Source organism: Aquila chrysaetos, chromosome 19, assembly GCF_900496995.4.
Source record: "Aquila chrysaetos chrysaetos chromosome 19, bAquChr1.4, whole genome shotgun sequence".
In the NCBI taxonomy this organism is placed as follows: Eukaryota; Metazoa; Chordata; class Aves; order Accipitriformes; family Accipitridae; genus Aquila; species Aquila chrysaetos.
The window spans coordinates 19421843-19444915 of record NC_044022.1 but is presented as its reverse complement, the minus strand read 5'-3'; the positions used below and the strand labels follow the sequence as shown (position 1 = coordinate 19444915).

Below are 23073 nucleotides of genomic sequence, written 5' to 3'. Positions count from 1 at the left end.
CTTTATGGAGCGTTAAGTATGATGGAGTTTGTCTTTAACATTTCAAAAAAATAGAGCTTTTGGTACGTTTATATTTTAAGTTCCCTCCCTCCATGCTTATTCCTCCCTATCCAACCTGTACAGCTTGAACGCCAGCAGAACGCTCTGTGTTTCGGGATTTCGGTGTGGCTTGGCTTGTCACAGCTAGAAACCACAGAAGGAAGGATGACCTTCCACTTGGCTGGCGCGAAGCATTTCCACCACTTATGGAGAATTTGGGGAATTGGGCTGTGCTTCTTTGGGAAGTGCAGGGAATTTACAGGTCATCTGTAAATTGCATTTTTTCATGGACTTGTCACTGAAAATGTTGTGGTGAAATACCGGAACGGGTTGATCAGAGCGGTTGTGGGACCTCCATCCTTAGAGGTGCCTGAACAAGCCCTGGGCAACCTGCTCCAAGGGGCCCTGAGTAGGAGCGGATGACCCTGGTGGTCTCTGCCAAACGATTCTGGGTTTGCCTGCATTTGCAGGACAGAAGGGAAAAAGATGGAAATTGAAGACAGTGCGGAAGTTTGTCCAAAACAGAAGTGTTGCAGATAAATTCAGATTTTAAGACTGGCCAAATTTTCCTAGCCTGATCACTCTTATCATTAGTCTGTGTGATGTTGTAGTTTCGTGAAGGTGTTAAAGAAATTTCTGAATTGTTTCATCTCGTTCTTCCATGTAGAATATTGCCTTACTGCAGTCTCAACACGTTCACACTTTTCTTTGTTGAAAGGATGCAATCTTGAAATGTTTTCTACTAATGCCCAGTTCCTTCACCTTAAACATTACACCAACAGTAAGCTTGTGTCCGATACTCTTTTGAAAGATGAACTTCTTTAAGCATCCTCTTGGATTTTGCATACCTAAAACCGCAATAGCTCTTTCTCCAGCCTTGTCATTGTCAGTGCATGAATGGCTATAGGTGGCCCCCCCCCCCCACGCTGTTTGGGTAGGAATCTGTGATTGTAGGGCTAATCTTCTTAGTGGTACTCTGCACATCAAGAGTGGTGCCCACAGGAGGACATCTATGGTGCTGGATTTGCTGTTGCTGTGATTTTTCCTTGTTTCTGAATGACATCTGGCATTAACGATGTGAGTAGGAGTGTGTTAAGAGAGATCTTTTACTAGTAGATGTGAAAAGAAAGTCACACACACCAGTGGTTTTCAAAAGAAACAAAAGCAGCTTAGCTGTATTGACAGAATGCTCAATTTGGTTGAAACATCCTTAAAAATCTTGGTGAAAGAAACCAATTTTGGGAAATACAAAAGATTGTATGAGGTTCACTTCACCCCTCAAAGAAGAAGAATTTGAGAACAAGAATTGCACTTGGGCCTTGCCCTGCATCCTCACGGGTGTATAAATGAAGTAATACATTTTTGCAGTCCAATGTCCTGGAGCCCACACATTCATTTACAGATGGGGGGGGGGGGGGGGGGGGATATAAGGTAATTAAAAGCTCTTTTATAAAATTCTTTTCTGCACGCAATTATTTAGAAAAGGGTAAAACCCACTTAATCTGTGTCTAGGAAGACTGAGGAATTAATCTCAAGAGATGTCTTTGATATTACATTTGTTGAGATACGGCTATCTTAAGGTAGTATAGCACAAACCCAGCAAGTCTTGCAGTCGTGTAAGCATTGAGGTGCTTATTTTTTAAATCATTATTTAGAAAGATAATCAGCTACTGCAAACTACTTTTATTTAGAAACTTTCTAAACATTTTTTCAAACAGCCTGCTAATTACTTTTGAACATAGATCCTTAAATGTTAGAATATTTTTTTTATTAGAACCAGATATTAAAAACATGTTTCGTTACAGTTGAAATTGAAACCGACTTCACTACTTGCTATGGAAACAAGTCTTTAAAACAAATCTGTTCTTGTGTACACTGATGTGCCAATCTATGATTTTATGTAACCAGTGAATTTTTTCAAGCCTTTTTGCAGTCAGCTTGTAGAAAGAAATATATACATACAGAACCTATGCTTTTTTTGTATTATAGCCTGCATTAAAAGTCAGTAATCTATGTTTATGTCAGAAGTATGTGCTAATTGTCCCACTGGATTAAAGAAAGGATGGGACAGCTAACACAGAAAGGTATGCAACCTAACTAAAGATTAATCTAATGTAAGATTTCCCAAAAGTTGTGTTCCCTGTCATTTGCACATGACAGTGTTGTGTTTTGTAATGTCACCGTTACTAAGAGTTAAGAGGGGCTCAGGTGCTTTTAGGAAGAGTTGGATCATACTCTTGTTTTTTGATGCTTGTTTGTTAATTTATAGAATCCAATATTAAACAGAAGTTTTTAAAATTAATTAGTTTCAGGAGTTGTAAAATACCATATAGCTATTTTTTTCCCTTAGTATCGTACTTTTACCTGACAACCTGTGGAAGACCGTTATATGGGGCTGAGCATCTCTGACCTGTGTGAAGAGTCTCGTGTAACTGCTGCAGTGTCGCAGGAGGGACCGCGCACTGTTTAGGTGGTTACTTATGCTGAGACCAAAATCCTCGATGGACCTCTCACCTTGCCATAAACCTTTGCCTAACCTGTGCAGACTGTTCTAAATAACTTACTGAAGTGATTCAGTTGCAAAATGGGTGCTAAAGGTAGCTGACACTTTGAAAAAAGAAAAAGTTATAAAAGTTGAAAAAAATCTTCATGAGCTGGGTTGTCTGTTTTTTAAATAACTAATTTGTGTGTGTGTGTGTTTGTTGGTGCAGGCCACAGAAACATTGTTCCGAATGGCAGTAGCAAGAGGAGCGATTACACCTTTAAGACACGGAGAAGTAAGGCTAAATATATCTATATATCTTTTTCTTTTTCTTTTTTTTTTTTTTTTTTTTTTTGGCACATGTGGTGTAATATTTTATTCATGTAATGCTTTATAAATTCCTGGGAGACTTACCATCTTCAGGTAAGTGAAGAGAGCTGGACTTTATATAACTTGCATACCTACGTTATAGGTTTTTTTTAAAAGAGGACAAGAATTTAAATCCTGCCCAGTGGGAGATGAGCTATTCTTCAAAAAACACTCTGTTTTTCTCTTTGCCTGAATCATAATTTAGCCTTATAATAGAAGTGACTCACAAGAATGTCCTTTTAGCCAGGTAATTTTTCACTATTTTTCTCTATCAAAAATTGTAGAATCTAGAGAAATTCACGAGGTCGATCTTTGTTATTGGGTAGCTGTGGAGAGATTACTTCATCCTTTCTCTGTTCCTTTCAAGAAATCATAATGTCTGGTAGTATACAAAGTATTAATATATTAATTACTCTAAAGAGGATAAAGATATTTGAATATTATGTTGCTCATACATACTTCTGTTGATGGGGAACATTTGTTTCCTTTGTTGTGTGGTTTTATATCAGGTAAACATTGTTCTGAACATTGCTGATTAAAAGTCTCCAATATTAGGTGGTGCAATTCATGCTTAGATTGAATTTCATTAAAAAAAAAAATACTACAGTCGGTCATGACACTGGAAATGAGAACTGATCTGGGCATCGCCACAGCTGGATGCTACAGTGTATAGGGTTTTAAATGTAGAAACCTCAGTGTTTTTTCATGGTAATCTGATTTTGATCAAATTCTTAGGTAACTCTGTGAAAAGTTTGTATAGCAGACACAGCATTCAATCTGGAATCTAGACCTAGACTTACGCTGGAATCCCAGCTGTGCTGTAAAAAGTTCCTGATGCTGATGAAGTTGGCTTAATGTCTCTTTTGAAAGAAAGTAATATATCTTTGCATCAGTGTCTGAAGATGTACCTGAGGTTTCCTGTCCTGCCATTTTCTGTAGTTTTAGCTTTTTTGAATATATGGATCCTTTCTACTCTTTATGTACTGCTCTTCATTCTTTTCTACAGAAGAGTGTAATGAAATTTCCAGAAGTGTTAGTTACGGAATATGTGCAACCCTTCCAAATTCTCTGTTTAGTTTTTTTCAGTGAAGGGTACTTAATTTTCTGTGTTTTAATGACCATGTTGCCAGATTATTTGTGGAATCTCCATCCTTGTAGTTAGCTAGTGAATGGTGTGAACTGTGGAAAAATCAAATGATATATTGGTTTTTTTTTGGTTTTTTTTTTTTTTTTAAAGTGTAACTAATTGTACCATGCAATGCAAAATACTGGGATGGTTACAGGCATAACGATCTCTTTTTGTGAACAGTATTAGTAATTTCTGTATCTGATACATCTTATGTTGAGCCAGTTCAGCTCACTGATGTGGTAGAAAAAAGTTTTATTTTTTTTCTTCAGATATTCCCTCTGATCTTTTATCAATTAAACTGCCTCAAGGGCTAGAGAGAACCAGATGAGAAGCAGCAAGATAAGTGGTGAAAGGATGTAGCCGTGGTTAGCAAGAAAGGAACTGGGTGAAAGTGCATCTATTTGATGATGGTAAACTTTACGTTGGCGTACTGTGTCCTGTGACACTATTTCCGAGGTATTCCTTGGGCTTCAGTGGAAATGCAGTTAATGCGAAGCTAGATAATTGATAGATAAAACATATAAGAATTGTACAGAGTTGGCTTTTTGTGTAAGAAGGCAGTGGGAGAAATAAAAAGACCTTTTTTCTCTCTTACATTTTCATCAGGCTATATGCAGGGGGGAAAAATGTTTTCACTCAAGGAAGATCTTTTCGTTAAATTCCTTGGTGAATTGTAATTTATTTAGTCTGAAAATGAGGAATGACATTAATCAAATGTAATTAATTTTTCCAGAAGAAACATATAATTATCAAAAGTCATATTAAAATTTGTTTAGCTCTTCCAAGAAATTGCTGAAAGTTTGCACAGTGCGTAAGTAGAAAGGGAGCCAGAAGAAAGTTGAATATGAACTAAAGTTGACTGTATTCTGTTTGAAAACTGTGAACTTGGCAGTGAAAATCAAAGCAGAGCAAGTTGTTTATTGGAAATTCCAAACTATGGAGGCAGCAGTCCAAATGTGCAAAAGTGCTGTTCAGCTTTCACAGCAGTACTTAAAAATGTAACCCCATTTAACATTTAAGAGGGGGTAAAACTCTTCAATATTAGAAGGGAAAAATCATACTTGTTTGTTTTAAAGTCATAAATGAAAAAATGGCAATATTCTGTCTGCACCACTGAACAGATTAATGTGCAAACATTTCTTCTATACAGGCAAAACAGGGTGCATGAAAAACTATCCATTATAATCCAGTTGTCACGAGGTGGATTTATAATTTATGATACTGAATGTCTATGGGAAATCCCGTTTCTCCTCCTTCCAACATTTCCTCATTCATTGGGACTCATCAAGCTTTTATGCATATAGAATTTTTCAATTTTTCCTTTGTTATCCTTGAAGAAATTGAAAAATGAGGTTGTACTGGTTTTTTGACTTCTGCATGTGGTTTGTAAAATTACTGTTGAGAGTTTAGAAAATTGTGCTGCCGAAAGTAGTTATCAAAATTGGGTACATAGTGCTAAAAATTATTTAACTGTGGGATATAGATCACAAACGTTCCTGAAGAATCTTCTCAGCAGTTCCCTTGCTCCTGATTGGATGGAAGTGTAGTAGCATCCATGGGAGGGAATCAAACCCAGAAGCAGAATTTATTTTCAGGATTCAATATGTTGTTCTTTCAGGTTAATTAGTTATTTCTGTCAGTTGCTTTGTTTTGGGGTGGAGCATGAGGCAGAACCTTGTAGAGGTTATTCGTTTCTGTTAGTGCTTCTAGCTCGTTCCCAAATGATCCAAAAACTGTACGAGCAGATGTGATCACGGGAAATCTACGGCCGTGCTTCTGTACGGAAGTCTTAGGGTACGTTTCACTAGTGTCACAGGGTTCAGAGTCGGTAACGGGCATAGCTGAGAGCTGTGCATTCAGGGTGCCTGGACCTGACACCACCTAGAGAGCTTCTCCAGCTGTTTCTTCTGCTTCTGGTCTTCATGCAGCAGGCTGAGATCTGCTGCCATCTGCTCCTCACGCCGCCCAGCCTCTTCCAGACGGAGCTGCTCTCTTCATGGGTGCTGGCTGGTGTGGCAGCAGTGACGGAGTTGGAGAAACAAGAGCAACTGCAGCTTGCCTGCTGAAGAGGGTGAGAAGAAGAATAGGAGGAGGCTAGTGCTTCAGAGTTGACTTTTCACGCTTCCCAGTTCTGCATCCCCTGGAGCTTCTGCTGTCCCCGGGGGAGAGCCAGGAGGAGGAGTAAGGGTTGGCAGCAGTGGCTATGAGAAGTCACTGGATGCGTGGTAGGAAGGTGGAATACATCTGACGCAGGCCAAGTTGAAGTTTGGCGACTATACACAGAGAGAGAAAACTTCCCTAATTTTAACTGGAAGTGACCAATTTTATTCACACTGAGCAAGTGATGTACCAAAACCAGTGTGTCGCCTAAGATTTGTATGTCATGTGGAGCTACTGAACAAGGAGAGGTCTGATAGGACAATTAGCTTGCAGGACCGATGTTCTCAGTCCCTGCAGAGGAGGGAAACAAAGACGCACAGCCCATCCAGAAACAGGAGCAGGAGGATACATGGAGAGGGTGGAACCCTTAATGGGGAAAAACCCACTATGAAATACATGGGCTGACACGGACAACAGAGATATAATGGTAGAGGCATGATTCCCAGAGAGCTGGAACTGATACCAGCCATGCATGAACTCTGTGGGTGTTAACTCATTTCTTATAACATCTTTATGAATTTGTAAACTGTCTTAATCTCTTTTCATCTGAAAAACGCTGGGACTTCCGGGTGGAACAATTCAGACGTGTGTCTTTAGAATTCATTAAGTCTATGCGGAAAAAACCCATTGCTGCCTCAGAACTGAAGAAGAGAAGGGCCATGCACTATGGATTGTGCTCTTCTGTCTGAAGTGTTAAGGCATATGGGGAACCTTCAGTATGGTGGAAATTTCAAAATCTTCATGTAGTGTCTTCTGATTGCAAAGACAGGAAGAAAATAATTTTGCAGAAGAGAAAGACCTGTGTAGGAGAGTCAGAGCAAAAAAAGAGCTTAGGCTATATGATAGGCTCCATTTTAAAATGCCTACAACAGCTGAGATGTTTTGAAGAAAGAAAGAGTCTTCAGTCTGTAGCATTACAATAGAATGCCATTAATTTAGATATTTGGTGGTCCCCCTCCAGTAATATAAAAGCCTTTGTTCGTGAAATGCCATGGGAAACAAAGTATAAAAAGGGATTTGCAGGCTGTGTAAGTTTCTGAGAGGTTCAGTTCACAATAGCAGTTGGGTTTAGCTGGGGTGCCTGAAGAGATATCCATCCAAAGCCGTCTAAGACTGATGGATATTATACTCTACGAAACAAGCAGAGGCTGAATGGCAGTCCTGTCTCTCCTCCTCAACCCATTTAGTTCATTTCCAGGTGAGTTAATGACCAACCTCCAACTGGAGTTTATGTTGATTTGCTGGTGCAGACTCCTGGTTCCTTTCGGAATTACCAGTTATATTGTCCATATGGAAGAATGGGTGAAGTTCAACAAATGCCCACCCAAGTATGTGTGTCTTCTGTCTTGGAGATACAGCAGCAGTACAGCTTAAAGGGAATTGTCAAACCAGTGCCCTCATAGATAATGAGGCTGGAGCATTCTTGGCTATAAAAATACCGTTGTCAACCAAATTTGAAGTAAAAATAGATATAAAAATATAAGTAATTATATATACTTTCCAGCCTAAAATGGCATGTGGCCTTATGGTGTAATACATGTAATGATATGCATTGCTATGGCAGTAGATACCCATGCTTGAAGGTGTCCTTTGTTGGAAGAAGACATGTCTTTGCTTGTGTTTAAAGCTTTGTGTTTAAAGCTATGTTTAATAGATTTAGGAATTAAATTTTCATTCTGTGTGTTTTCTGTAAGGTAAATAATGTGAAGTGCAAAGCTTTATGAATTTAGCCTAGATATCTGTAAAAAGTAATTTCTGTGGATTTTGTATTCGTAGTAAATACCAATGATACACTTGTGATTAAATTTTTAGCTAAAAGTTAAACAAGGGGATTAGTAAGGATCTTTAAAGTGCAATTTCTTTTATATTTTTGCAAGTAAACACATAACAGTGGAAACAGCAGCATCAAATACTTCTTCATGCAGCAGTTACACAGACTTTAGCATCTGCTTTACAGGTTTCAGTTGTGAGAGATGTAAGATGACATGGTCGAAGTGCCGCCTGTGTGACTTGGGTTCAAGCATTAAAACAAGCACTGGAACAACTCTCAAGATAACATCACTTTGTTTTGGTCCGAATAGGAAGGAGCTTAGTAACAGCAATGCAATTATTTCCAAATCAGCAATTCTTATATATTTATGATAAAATGCTTGTTTTGATAATTCTTGTTCAACAGAGTATTGTTTCTTTAGAAATCAGACCCATAGGCTATGTTGTTATATGAAGGGATGTGTACATATATATATTTTAGAATAATGCCATTAAAGTAAATAATAAATTTTTAAATGTTATTAAAAGCTGAAGAAACTGTGAAAGCATTCATTTCTGGCATTTGTGGGTTGCACTAAATGATAAGTAGTAGATCACAAAATTCAGTAGTCAGTGAAGTTACATTTCTGGAACAATTTTGTCTCTTTAAACTATATGTGTGCATACATGTATTCATGCATATATATACCTGTAGGTTCTTTTTAACTGTGAATTTTTATCTTGTGTTGATTTTAAGAAAGAATTTCAACCTAGGAAAGGAGGGGACAACGTTAAAGTGACATTACTGCTAGCTCAAGGTTCTTTGCCCTCTTTCTTCTTCCCCATCTACCATGTCATAGCAGAGTGCACTGTAGAGTCCTGGAAACTCAGCTGTGGAATTAAGTCATGTAGACAAGAACCCTTTTTATTAATAGCAATAACTGTAACTTTTTTCGTGAGAAGGGACTTTCTAATTTTACTTGCCATTGGAGCAATTTGAAAGAGATCTTAGGACACCTCAGTTGTTATATTTAGTTGTCATCTGTAAGGATGACATGCAACAGAGTATTCATTTAAACGATGATCTCTTCCATATGGAGGGGTTTATTCTAGAAATTACCAAATTCTACATTTGATTTTTAAATTTTGGGTTTTGTCACAGTGATGTTTCTGCTTGTATTTTTGCCCAGCCTCATTTGTAATACATGGAACGCAGGAAGACTTCATAAACGATAGCATTTTAGGTTCTGAAGAAGTACCGTGAATCACTTGATATTAATTTTCATTTAAATAAAATTGCTTTGGGCACATGGTTTCCTGTGATTTTGGCTTGGGGCCATGCCAGGCCTAATCACTAGCAGGCACATTAGAAACCGAATGGCAACGGGATAGTGGACATCTGATCCCCTTGCCCTTGTACCTTCCTATCACAAAGATGTCTTTATTATCTGGGGTTCAAAAGTTCTCTCTCAGACTACCCCAATGTCTCTGGTTTCCGTGCTTTTGTCTTGAATACTTTGTTACTGTCATGTTAATATGTGAGGAAAGATGTTTTCTCAGATTTACATAAATCTTACAGCAATAGAGACACTGTAGTTGTGGTCCTGAAGGCTCTCAACTTTTTAAGCCTTCTGTCTTTAGTCAAGGACATGTTTAAAAAGCAGCGCTGTTGGTCAAAATGAGCCTCACTTGTCCTCACTGAAATTATAAAGCTTTCTAGCAAACTGTGTTTGACATTACGAAAGAAGTCTGGTTTGGTACAATGAAACTTAAATTTTTGTAAGGTCATGTCATAACATTCATGGGTTTTTTCTGCCTTCAAAGTAGGATTGTCAGTCTCTTGGATCTTATCCTGTGTTTTTTTCCCTCCTGGTTAAGGGTTGCTAGTACACAGAAAAATGTGTATTTTTTTAATTTAATAAGTTGCAAAACAGCATCAATTTAACTTAACCAAACCATATTTTCTGATATGTGGTATAAGATCCAAAGTGCCAGTAGGTTTCAGTATTAATTTCTCTTATCATTACACTCTTATTTTTGAAAAGTTTTTCCAAAACTAAAAGGAAGGGGTCGCTTGCAGGCAGGTCTGAGTCCCTTTTCCTCTAAAGAGAGGTCTCTTCTCTCACTGTCCCCAAGAGAATAATCTATGCTTTGATTTTTAGCTTTTTCAAAAGAAACGAGTTTAAAAAAAAAAAAAAAGAAAAAAAGTATCCTAGATCAGTGTTCTGAAACATCAATTAAAAAAACCCCTTTACATTATTGCCATACATAGTTACAGCTTTCTCTTTAGTGAAATCTTTCTTGGAAGTAGTATTGAGCCTGTCTTTATAACTTCTTGTAAAGGAGCTGCAAATGGGTAAAACGTATCCATAAGGACAGAACGGTTTTATAGTCTACCTACTTAAGGTTTCGGTTTGGGGGATACGTGTCAGAAGTATTGAAAAATAGTACTGGTATCTGGAAAATCCTTCTGGCAGGTCACAATGGGTAACAGTTCAAAGGTAATTTAATTGCTGACAACTGGCATACCTTATCTATATTATCTGGAAGTAAGTCAAAAGTAAATAATTCTTCTGATTTAATGCAGCGAAAACTAAAGCTTAGGGGGGGTGTGGAGAGGGAGAATACCATTGAACCCTGGGGAGGAAGACCACCAGACTGCCTCTGAGGTGTTCCAGTGTACAGTGTTCAAGGAATGTTTTTGCCATGTATCCAGTTGTGCGAAGGTGTTATTTGTCTAACTTGCCCTGGATTATCCATTTTATGCGGTTTATGGGTTTTTAATTAATTTTTAATCAGGAAGAGGAAAGTAAATTTGTCTCAAAACCTGAGCTGAATATGAAGAACTTTTCTGGTCTTTTAATATGTAGTTTGCCTGAGGATATTCTGTTTTTTACTAAAAATCATCATGAGCCTTGAAAAAATATTGACCTGCTACAAATAATTTTAAAGTGAAGTGGTTGAATTCATTCGTTAGGGAATGGGAGAAATGAATACACTGTAGGAATTGTGTCTGATGTAAATTTAAGGTAGAAATATATGAAAATAGGATAGTGGCCATATATTCCAAAATACGGAGAGTTACCACTGAAGAAAGGTAACACGCGAGTTTGGAAACTTACAGAACTTATGATTTAACTTTCAAAGCAGAAGTGATCTAGGTGATTCATGCTTTGTATTTTTCTTTCAAATGTATGGATGGTACATTGAAAAATAACATAGTGCGTCTATTTTCATAGAGCGGAATGATGGGGTTTAGTACTTAAGTGTTTGACATATCATGCTATGCATTATTTTTGTTATGAAGTAGATTATCTTTTTTAATGCAGGCTGACAGTATATATTTATCTTGCGATAATCATAACATTCCCTATGTGAAGTAAAACAGAGGGCTAAAAAGTAATTGAGTTATGTTTGGAACTGTTTGCCAGGTATCTTCCACCAAGATGTTTTTGACAAGGAGTAAAGTGAGGAGGGAATTACGTATTTTGAAGTTTTCTTTCTTTCTAAAAATTTTCTGATACCTTGCCTGTATAGTCCAGATTTCTTATTCTTTTTCATCAGCAAAGGAGCGAGTGCATGGCAAATGCGGACACTATAAAATTGTGGCATCAAAAACTAGACGGAAGGAAATACATTTACTTTCCAATCTAGTTTTTGTTTTAACATGACTTCTGGCCATCAAGAAATATGGTACTGGGAAGTATATGAGATTGTTTTATTAAGATAATTGTTCTTAATTTTTTCTCATTACAAACTGTAATTAGCGATTGTCATTTCAAACACAGACATTTCTTTACTGTAACTTTGACAGCATTTGTTTAATAACTGTTGAAATTGTGGTCTTGTATGTCATGGCCTTGGAATGAAACTGTTATCTTGCTTTATACTTAAAACCTGCCCCCAAAGACAGAGTCTGGCAACTCCATTGTTCTGCCAGAGCAATAATAATCTGTAGGGAGAATTTTACTTCTATACATGAGGAAAGGCACAATAGGTATTATAGGAGGTCGGTATGTGAGTTATGCTTCTTTCTTACTTCAGTGTTGTTAATGTTATCATAAAGCATTCATATAGTTGAAGAAATAGGCAACTGTAAGAAGCTATTTAAACTGATAAAGCTAAGAATGTGTTCACATTCCTGTATGCATTTAAGAATGCTAAATACTTGCTAAAGTTGTAATTAAAGCATACACTGAACTGATCTTCAGTTTCCATGCAAGTTGTTTGACTCGAACTGTTGGAATAATAGTCTTGCCAATGTATGAATGCATTGTTGTTTCCTCTTAACACTTTATGAAAAAAATACATGCGTGTCAACTAACTCATTCCTTATACTGTATGTAGAGACACTTTGAAGAAGGGATAGTTTAACTTTAGTGCAAATGTAATTTACATTCAATGATTTCCAACAAATGAAATTTAATATTGCTTTAGAAAACCAATGCGAATGTAAAAATCATGTTAAAGGGATTGTCAGTGTTTCCTGCTTGCTCTTTAGAATTATTGTTGAATTCAATTATTTAAATAATGTCCTCTCATTTCTATGGCAGATGTAGGAGTGGCTCATGACCATTCCTGAAAACACACTTGATGGGACGAATCAGTTTGACAGGATACAAATACCAAGATAGATTGCAGTCACTGAAGAGTTGAGATCAATTTTGGACTTTGCATCATAGGCTTTTTCCTCTGGTCAAGTGACTGGGGATAAAAGGGAATCACTGTATGTAGTCTTGTCCAGTAATTTTTAATGTTCTCATACATTCTGCTGTTCCAATTCCAAGTTATTTTATGCTCCTTATCCATATGTTAAACTATCTTTGATCATGCACAAACAAAAAAATGTAGTCCTCTTTAGTAACTCTTAATTGTCCTGTATATAAACAGAACGCATAAACCTAAATGCAATTTGAAATGCATTTTGGGGGGTTTCTAAAAAGAGGATGACTGTGCTACAGGCAGTGAGAAAGCTTTTTCTGTTTCCTGTTTGATATTAAAAGTTTGGTGAAAATCATACAAATAATAGTTTATATTCCCTTATTAATGAGTAATTCTAGATTGTAGCTGGTGAACTGATAAGTGAAAATGATGAAAAGTAAGAAAGGGAGAGAGGGGAACAGAGTGAATGCAATAAGTAGTAATAACTAATATTTCTCTTTTGACACTGTCTCCCATAAGATCCTCGTAGACAAGCAGTTGATGAGCAGACAGTGAGATAGGTTGAAAACTGGCTAAACAGCCAGGCCCAAAAGGTGTTGATCAGTGGCACAAAGTTTAGTTGGAATCCAGTAACTAGCAGTGTAACCCAGGGGTCGGAACTGGGTCTGATCCTGTCTAGCATCTTCATTAGTGATCTGGGTGATGGGGCAGAGTATACTGTCCGCAGGCACCAGACTGGGAGGAGCGGCTGATACACCAGAGAGTTGTGCTGTTATCCGGAGGGACCTTGAGAGGCTGGAGAAATGGGTTGCTGGGAACCTCATGAAGTTCAACAAGGAGAATTGTGAAGTCCTGTACCTGGGGAGGAAGAACCCCAGGCACCAGTACATGGTGGGGCAACCCAGCTGGAAAGGACCTGAGCATCCTGGAGGACACCAGGTTGGACGTGAGCCAGCGATGGGCCCTTGCTACAAAGATGGCTGGTGGTATCCTGGGCTGCGTTAGACAAAGCATTGCCAGCAGGCTGAGGAAGGCGATCCTTCTCTCTTCTATTCTGAACTGGTGAGTCCACACCTGGAGTACCGTGTCCAGCTCTGGGCTCCTCAGGACAAGGGAGACATGGTCATCCTGGAAGGAGTCCAGCAAAGGGCTATGAAGATCGTGAAAGGACTGGAGCATCTCACCTATGAAGAGAGGCCAAGAGAGCTGGGAGTGTTCCGCCTGGAGAAGAGAAGGCTCAAGGGGGATCATATCCACCTGCAGGGAGGGAGCAAAGAAGGTGGAGCCAGGCTCTTTTCAGTGGTGCCCAGTGCCAGGACCAGAGACCATGGACGCAAACTGAAACACAGGAGGTGCTGTCCGAATGCAAGGAAACACTTTTTTCCTGTGAGGGTGACCCAGCACTGGCACAGGTTGCCCAGGAAGGTTGTGTATTCTTCATCCTCCAGGATATTCCAAAGCCATCTGGATGCATTCCTGGGCTACTGGCTCTAGGTGGCCCTACTTGAGCAGAGGGGTCGGACCAGATGACCTCCAGAGGTCCCTTCCAACCTCAGCTGTTCTGTTGTGGTTCTGTGTACTTCTGTTTGTGTTTAAAGAGCCAAATATTTTAACTTTCTAGTATATTTTTCTATATGTATAAAACTAGGATAATGACACATTTATTGGGCATATATTTGATTAATATTATACAAAATTCAAAATTTAAACCTTCTATAAAGCTGTAGAAAAATCGAAAAGACAGTACCTAAGGTAAGCAATTCCAGCTTATAAAGGCTAAGGGTTTTAGTATTCTTTCCAGAAAGTGAAGGTATGAGAAAATACTGTTGTTCTTTTCAAATTTATAGGGAGGGTGATTACTAGAGTTGGGAACTGATAGAGAAAACAGGGTGTAGTATCTCTGGTGTAATATTATTTCATGGCAGGCGGGAAGAGACTCTGGAGCATCTCCATTGTATGACAAATTGTGATCCTTTTTGGGTGAGAACAGCTGGCTTTTATGGACAACATAAGTCTGGTACCACACTCCAGTGATCTGAAATCAGTTCATACTTAAAAATTTTTGATCTTCTTCCTTTTTTAAAAGAAATTCTATGAGTTTGCTCTGGGAGGCCAACCCTGTCCCTCTAGATAACAGCATGTTGAGGAGAACAGTCTAGCCTCAGACATTTAAGTACCTCTACAGATGTAAAGCAAGTCTTTGTTATGGAAAAGATCAAATGCCTTTGCTCAGTGCTCAAGTGTGAGCATTGTGGGTACTTCAAGAATCAGTAATAATGGGCGTTAATTGAACTTTTTATTGTTAAAGGTCTGTAGTGACTGCCTGCATTGGTTTATTGTAATAATTTATTGTAGCATTTTTACAATATTAAATTGCTATCCTCTCAGAAAGAATTATATTGTTTTTCTTGACTAGTATCTTAGCGTGAGATGGCTGCGATAGGTGAAGATCTGATCTGCTAGCAGCAGGAATGTTAGCGTGCGTGAACTGTTGGAACAATTCTCCCACTCTGAACCATGAAACCAATCTGTTCCTGTCGGTTACAATTTTATGGAAACTAATTCTTTGTTGATGGAATCAGGTGAAAAATATGTGGTTCTGATTAGCAAACAGTATGCAGAGTTTCTTAAGGTCATGGAGAACATTCCTCTGGACTTGTGCATGTGTTCAGATGTGTGTGTGTGACTACACATATATATATGAATATATGCATCTTCCTGTATTAAAAATGATGGGCAGCTTAGTTTTTTCTTTTTATATATACTTATTTTTAAATATTTGTACTACTGTTGATAAAATTATAACATTAATTATTAAATATTTATATGTTTATTATAATAGAACAAATATCCAGTTTTGTTGTTTCTAAGTATCAGAAAGTTGTGGTTTTAAATTCAACAACCCTCAAAATAATATTTAGTATAACTCTGTAACATAAACTCAAATAATGAGCCTTTTTTGAAGTAGCACTGTTTTCTGTAGGAAATACGTATTATACAAGTGACTGCCTGGATAAAATAATGACCTTTCATTTTTAAGTATCCTGCAGAGCTGCAAAAAATAAACTGGTATCTGCAGTCTGCCTAATGGACTGCTCAGCACATCACCACATGCAATTAAGCATAAGTGATTTTTCTGCTCAAGACAGGCTCAAGACTGATTTAGCAATGAAACTTAATTACTTCTAGCCCTTAGAGAAAATGGCCCAACAAGGTTGAGGTTGTTGGCAGGGCAATGTGGGAAAGGTATTGCTGAAACTCCCTTCCCTGTTTCTGATTTTCTGTTAGCAGTACTTAGCACTGTTAACTTTCAATTAAGCAAATACTCCCACAAAAATTGTGCATTGTTATTTCTTTCTTTGTTACAGGCTAAAGAGAAAGATAATGAAACTTTGCAGCTTCTTAGAAACAAGTGGTCTGATCAAATCCAACTGCTTCACTGTGTGGGTGAAGTTCTTCTGTGCTAATGGAAATTAAAACTTGAAAATTAGTTCTCAAATGCCTGTGTAAGTGTAAGGTCACCATTCTGGCCATAGAAATCTCAGGCTAAAAGCTAAAGCTAAATGCACATGTGCTTCTTGACAATTTAGTATGTCATAGGTAAATTGTTTCTTTAATTTATACTCAGGTTATAGGAAAAAAAGGTGAAGGATCTGAATATTACAAAAAATATTAAAAAACTACTTCATACTCAAAATTGCTTTGTTTGAATTTTTAGGAATGTGTTATTTAAAGGAAACAGGAACTTCAATTCTGTGACTCCAAGGAATACATCTGGAATAACAATTCAGAGGGACATATGGCATCAATTGGCTTATATTTTCTTATATGGGGGTTCTGATTGCAGTAAAAGGGAAAACTGTTCATTAATTATGCAGAATTAAAAATACAAATACTGTGTTGTTGATTTATATACCCTGTTGAAGTACAGTGAGTTCTGAAAAAAAAAAAAAGGTGGAAGTTGAGCAAACAAAATGGACTTTTCTGTTTATTAGCTGTGACAATAATTTACTTTACTTTGGTAGTATATTTTTCTCCTTAAAGGTTTCGACTCCCTTACTCTTATCTCTTCATATAGATAAATCTCTCATTCATCTCTATGGGTTTTTCACTTAAAAAGAGAAGTAATATTGCTTTTGTAATTTGTTCAATGTAATTGCCTTTTCAGTAGTGCTCAAAGTCTTGTTCCTGCTAACAGCTATGGACATGTTTATCAATGGAAATATTCATGGTAACAAAACTAAACATATGCCTAAATATTTGCAAGAGTGTGCAGCATGAGACACTAATTCCCAAAGGCACGTTTAGCACATGCTCTAGTGCTTTACTCAGTAGGGAGTGAATTTAAGTATGTGTATAGGTCCCCTTGATTTCAACAGTATTTAACCAAATAAGTGACTTAAACTTTTTGCTAGACAGGAAATAATAATTTAAGCATGTACTTGAATTAAAATCTTTTTTTTTTTTTTTTTTTTATCAGAGCGTTGAACGGTTCATTGGAATGAGCACTGTCTTAGCCTTATATTTACAGTCCCCGGGATATTTACCAACCATGGCTTATATTTACCATCCTTGGTGTATCTGGGTTATTTCTCGTTATAATGAAGAGGAGTAGGTTTTTTTGGGTAGTAAACAGCCATTTTTAAAAAGATGCTGAGATTTCTCCTTAAATGCATGAATATAGCTTTCAATAATCTATTTTGTAGATGGGCTTGTAGTACTGTCAGTCAGTAGAACTTATCAGTCTGTCCCTTTCTATACCTATATTCAATTGCATGTATTTTTACTTTGAACTGCTCAGGCTGAAATTTTCTAAAGCAAATGGGGATGGTGCCCCTCATATAAGTGTTCTTCGCTATGCAATCTTGATTCACCTCCTTTCACGAAGGAGGCCGAGGTCTTTTGCAAAACCCGCCACGTGACAACGTAATAAAAGACACATGCACTCAGAGACCTGAGTTACAGTTGCACCAGCAGCATGTGTTAAGAAACACATGAACTTAAGGGATGATTCCTGCTCCGAACAGTTAACTACCTAAATAAACTTGGAAAAAGGCTGGAAAAAAGTGTAGTGTTAACATCTCCACACGAGGCTCGCATAGATAAGTGACTAACTTGGAGTCATACAAGTAAAAGTGAAAAGTAAACTTTTTAACTCTTCAACTGTAAGGGCAAAATGCCGCTGGTTATTTTGCAATCGGTCATGCAATAGCTGTACTTAATTCCTATCATAAACTAATTAATGGGGTTACCTGCAGTGAAGGAGCACTGGTCTTGGTAACCCAAGTGGTCTCCTGCAGTTTTGGGTTCCAGTGGAGTTGGGTCCCAGTGGCTTAGCAATCTCTGTTCTTTGCAACCGTCCAGTGAAAAGATAATGCTCCGGCCGCCCTGTAAACCTCATGCTACAAATTTAGTGACTAATAATATTGTTGGGTTGTAAGATGAATCATACTGCTTTGCCTGCTTCTTTAATTTCACTGAAGTTTGGAAGCTAAGATTCACTCCTTAGAAGAAAAGGCTGGTGTTTTATTGGGATAACATTAACAGCATCACTGCCTCCTTTCGTATATTACTGAAGGGGTCGCGATATAGGTAGAGATGAACTGTGTTCTTTACAAAGTTCCTCTCTGGTTTTATAATTTTCTAAGTCAGGTACTTTGACTCCTGTGCATGTGTTGGATTTTAAATCTCTGATAACTTGTTGGTAAGAAGAGTTCAACAGTAATTTTTCATTTACTTCTCTGAATTTTCTGCACTCTGAGCTGTGTCTTTCTACAGTCTGTGCAGGATGGAACCGAACAGAGGCAGATGTGGAAATACTTCTTTTCACTAACCGTGTTTTGTACACAATGTTCTCCTCTCCTGTGGCATTCATTACAGTTCATTGAACTTTGTGTAAATTCGGGAGAAAAACGTAGACAAAATTTTTGTGTGTCATCTGCATGTCCTTGAACTCAGTTTTACTTTGCAAGTACTGTGTGCAAGAGACTGTGAGTGGGTACAGTTTTCCAGTTTTGAGAAAAGTGCTTGGAATTCCAGACATTTGGAAGTTTGCACATATGTTTGATAACACTTATTTTTTTTTAAAGAAAAAACTTTTAAGTTGCTGAAACTCAGAACTTTTATGTAATCAAATCTGACCCTGGAATTGTTTTATCGGACTTAAAGAAGGTGTCCTTCACTTAATTTTTATTTGAATGGTAGTGATGATGTGTAAAGGAAAGATTGATTGATATCTGTTTCCATGTTCTTGGTAGCCACTGAAGATGTTAAAGTTCATTCTCTTGTTTCATCTCTAATAGAGAAGAGCCATTTAAAAGCAGCAGCTGATAAACAATATGGCCCGGTAGAGGCAGTGGTTATCAAGAAATAATTTCAGTGTGAGACATTAAATGTCTATTTTGTAAAGCATGTCCTTCCAACAATTAACTGTACTTGGGAAACTGCTTAAATTAGTATTCTTTCGTAACTTAATCTCCCAATATAAATTATTTCAGTTCAAGTATATGCAATTTCTAGAAATAGCATTTATCATTGTTTCACAAAATATTTTGATTATTTTAATGTGACAGTAATACAGGAAATATTTTTGTAAGTAATGGAACTGTGTACACAAAAGACAGAAATACACCATTATGGTAAATTGTGTTCATCAGCTTGGTGAAACTGTATTAAATGCAGTCTCATTTGATATTAACTACATGGTACTGTAAAATACCACTCATTAATACTTTGCTAACATTGCACAGATGGTTTATATGGCAATTTATCAGTTAATGCAGGAAAAAAAAGGTAATTTATCCTAAAATACGCTATAGAGAGATTTATTTTTATTGACTCTAATAATGCTTTGGGATAAGTTTTGCCCTACCGTATATTAAAATATCAGTTCAAGATTTTACTACAACAGCTATTAAAGTGCTGCTCAACAGCGGACATAGTGACAAATAACTGGGTAAAAAAAGGTTCCTCCCCCAGTGACTTATCCTGAGGCGTTTTTACGCAAACAAAATTATAACTTGAGGTTACGCTACTGATACTGGAATGGAAAGTGGCCGCCGTTTAACATTTCAAATGCTGTGCTTACGTGTGAAGCGGAGAGAACAGTTTGTGCATTTGAACGTTGCGGAGGATTTTAGAGAAGCTGGATAAAAGGGCTCAGGGCTGATCCGCTCCCACTCGATTCCTTCTGGGTTGGCCGGCCGTGCCCGCGAGACACGGACACGTCCTCCTCCGCGCTCCGCCCCAGGCGGTGGTCGTGGCCCGCGTTTGGAGAGCCTCTTCATCCACGCTGCTGCGGCGGGGAGGATTCTGCCGCTAGCCCTGTGCCTGCTACCTAGCGCTAGGCGTAATCCCTCTTTGGTATAGTTTTAACAACTCTTAATATCTTCTTAGCCCAAGTGCTCACTCTGCTCGTGCCCTACCAGCCCTTGCCACTTCAGAGATGCCACGGTACTGCCCTTCCTTTCATTAGGGGCCATATAAGGCCCATAAAATAAGTCTCGTGGTTTAACCCCAGCCAGCAACTAAGCACCACGCAGCCGCTCGCTCAATTTCCTCCCCACCCGGTGGGATGGGGGAGAGAATAAAAAAAAAAAAAAAAAGTAAAACGTGTGTTCAGATAAGAACAGTTTAATAGAACAGAAAGGAAGAAACTCATAATGATAATAATAACAATAATAAAAAGACAATAATAATAAAAGAATTGGAATACACAAAAGAAGTGATGCACAATGCAGTGGCTCACCACTCGCCAACCGATGCCCAGTTAGTTCCCGAGCAGCGATTCCCCCCCCAAGGTCAGCTCCCCCCAGTTTATATACTGGGCATGATATCACATGGTATGGAATACCTCTCTGGCCAGTTGGGGTCAGCTGTCCTGGCTGTGTCCCCTCCCAACTTCTTGTGCCCCTCCAGCCTTCTTGCTGGCTGGGCATGAGAAGCCAAAAAACCCTTGACTTGTTGCTAAGTAGTGTTTAGACTAACTGAAAACGTCAGTGTGTTATCAACATTCTTCTCATACTAAATCCAAAACACAGCACTGTACCAGATACTAGGAAGACAATTAACTCTATCCCAGCTGCAACCAGGACAATAAGACATTTCTAAGTTTTGCCTTGGGATGTTTTTTGTTCTTCCATGTGGTTGTGCAAAGACACGTGCTTGTACCCTTAGTGTGAGGAAGTCCTGCTGTGTCTCTGTTAAGTGGCCAGGCAGAGACTTAGAACCTTGCAATCCCCATCCCTGGCTCACAGAAACTCAGTGCACATTGCCCCACGGACCTGGGTGTCTTTGCATCTTCTCCCCTTCCCATTTTTGTTTTCTCTGGTATTTCAACAGTTGTGGGTTTTTTTTGTTGTTTTTTTTCTTTCAGGTGCTATCAAGACAAAGTCTTTTCTTATAATGGGTAGAAACAGCCCATCAGATTTGTGCTTCTATAGCTTTATCCCCAAAGTGAGAGCTATGTGTAGAGAGATGTGGTTAGAGAGTGGGAGCCTTGCTGGAGTGGTACTGGGAAGACAGGGACAGCCTTTTGAAGAGGGGGGACTCTTTGGACCAATCTAACCATCTGATCAGGAGAAGACTATGGGAAAGGTTGTCTGTAAGTTACAACATAATTTCTGTGCTGTCTGCTATTAAGATGTCTCCAGTCCCACAGCGCTGAATGTGAAAGTTTCCCTAAGTAGGGATTTTAGGAGAGCTAAAATTAGACAAAGCTGCTCTTATTGCTGGAATACCTAATTCAGTCATTTTCCCAGTATAAATGAGAATTCAAATTTGTCTGTATTAGTTCCCTCAGGGTATCTTAAGGAATTTTATTTAAGATCTCTTTAAAAAAAAAATTGTGTTTCTATTTGTGATGATCTTACCCAGCATTATATTAAACATTTGAAAATATAAGTATTAAACATTTGAAGATACACTAATGAACCAGGGTTGCTTGAGTTCTTCTTTGACCTATTCCTGTATTGTAGGCAGATTATAGCATCAAAATACTGTAGTAAATCACTTCATAATTAAATTCTTTGTTGGTATCTCAGGGTTTGAAATTCCTTTGGGTTTTCCCACTACCACCTTTGAAGATAAGACCTGATTTGTCATGTTTTCAATGATTCTAAAGTAGTTTCTGCTCAGGTGACCTAACAAGCAGATAAAAATGGTGCTATATTTAGGGGAGAGAAAATATTTAGGAGTTTTGTTTTATGTACCCATTTATCCTTTTTTTTCTATAGAATTGGCAAAGTTGCAGCCTTTCAGAATATCCAAGAATTTTATATCCAGTTGTGTAAGGCTGTCTTTTTATTGATCAAAACCTTACTAGTGCAAACATTTTTTTAATTGGAAGGAAAAAAATCTTTGCTCGAGATTCAATACTTATTATAGGTAAGACCTGAGAAGACTCCTAATTTTTATATTGAAGCTTTCCAATAGAAGACACGTTTTCAAAACAAACCAGAAGATAACAGAATTAAATTCTGAAGTATTTCTTTTTTATTTTTTAGTTGCTTAATCTTCGCTATTTTGTGTCTTGGATTTATTTCTGCTTAAAAGTGTAGGGACCTCAGGTCAGATTCATATAGGCTTCTTATACTAAATCTGCTAGTATTAAGCCCTCATTCTGTTTTATTGTGGTATGTCTGTGTTGTGACTTTGGTTTTTGTTTTAAGAAGGCAAATGGTAATAATGGTCTGTGATTTTTTTCCCCCAAACCAATATTTTTATATGTGCTTCTCCCTTGGTAATATGCCACAATATTGGTCAGTGTTTGAAGAAGCATTTCATTGCCCCAGTAGTGAAGAAGGTGTTCTTCAAATAGTATGAAACCCTGCCAGAAGTTCTGGAAACAATCTGAGAATTGCTTTGATGTTACGATATTTGTACATGGATACCAAGTTAAGGACCTTGTACAAGGCTCACTTTAGTTCTTATTTTTGCAAGTTAAGCTAAAGCTATTTAACACAAAGGAAGCAACAGAAAACCCCTAACACATGGGGTTTTTTTGACAAAAGTAAGGCAGCTTGTAATTAGGGTTGAAAAGGACTTTTAATGGTGTACTAATTTATTCCTCTTCCTTGTCCTGACAGGTTTAATTATTCCTAAGTATCAGTGAGCAGACTGATGACTAGCCCAGAATTGACCACTTCCACTGACGATGGGGCAGTGGTAAAACTGTTCTTGCCATTTTGTTTCATTTTTTGTAAGTCCTACTAGTGAATTAATCTTCCTCAGGTAACCTGTGTTTACTTAATTGTAAATAAGCCATTCAGACATTTTCTTTGAATCTAACGGGTCTTTTTTCAATTCCTCTGTGATCATCCTGGCTGCAGTTTAGAGGGTTTAAATCAGTTTTACTGGGTGCAATATTTCCCCTTAAAGTTGTACTCTAACTTTCTAACACATTTTAAAAAATTAAAACAAAAAATGCCTCCCTCTTGTAATATTTTTTTCTTTCCTGGATTCCTGGCATTTTTTCTTAACTTAA

General features: G+C 37.8%; 1 protein-coding gene across 1 annotated transcript in view; it reads left to right on the top strand.

Moving 5' to 3' along the window:
• TMEM135 (transmembrane protein 135) overlaps positions 1-23073 on the top strand; it is a 180695-nt gene that overhangs the window by 72981 nt on the left and 84641 nt on the right. The window contains exon 5 of the mRNA XM_030042887.2: positions 2751-2816. Coding sequence (XP_029898747.1) covers positions 2751-2816 — 66 coding nt within the window. The remainder of the gene's footprint in view (positions 1-2750; positions 2817-23073) is intronic.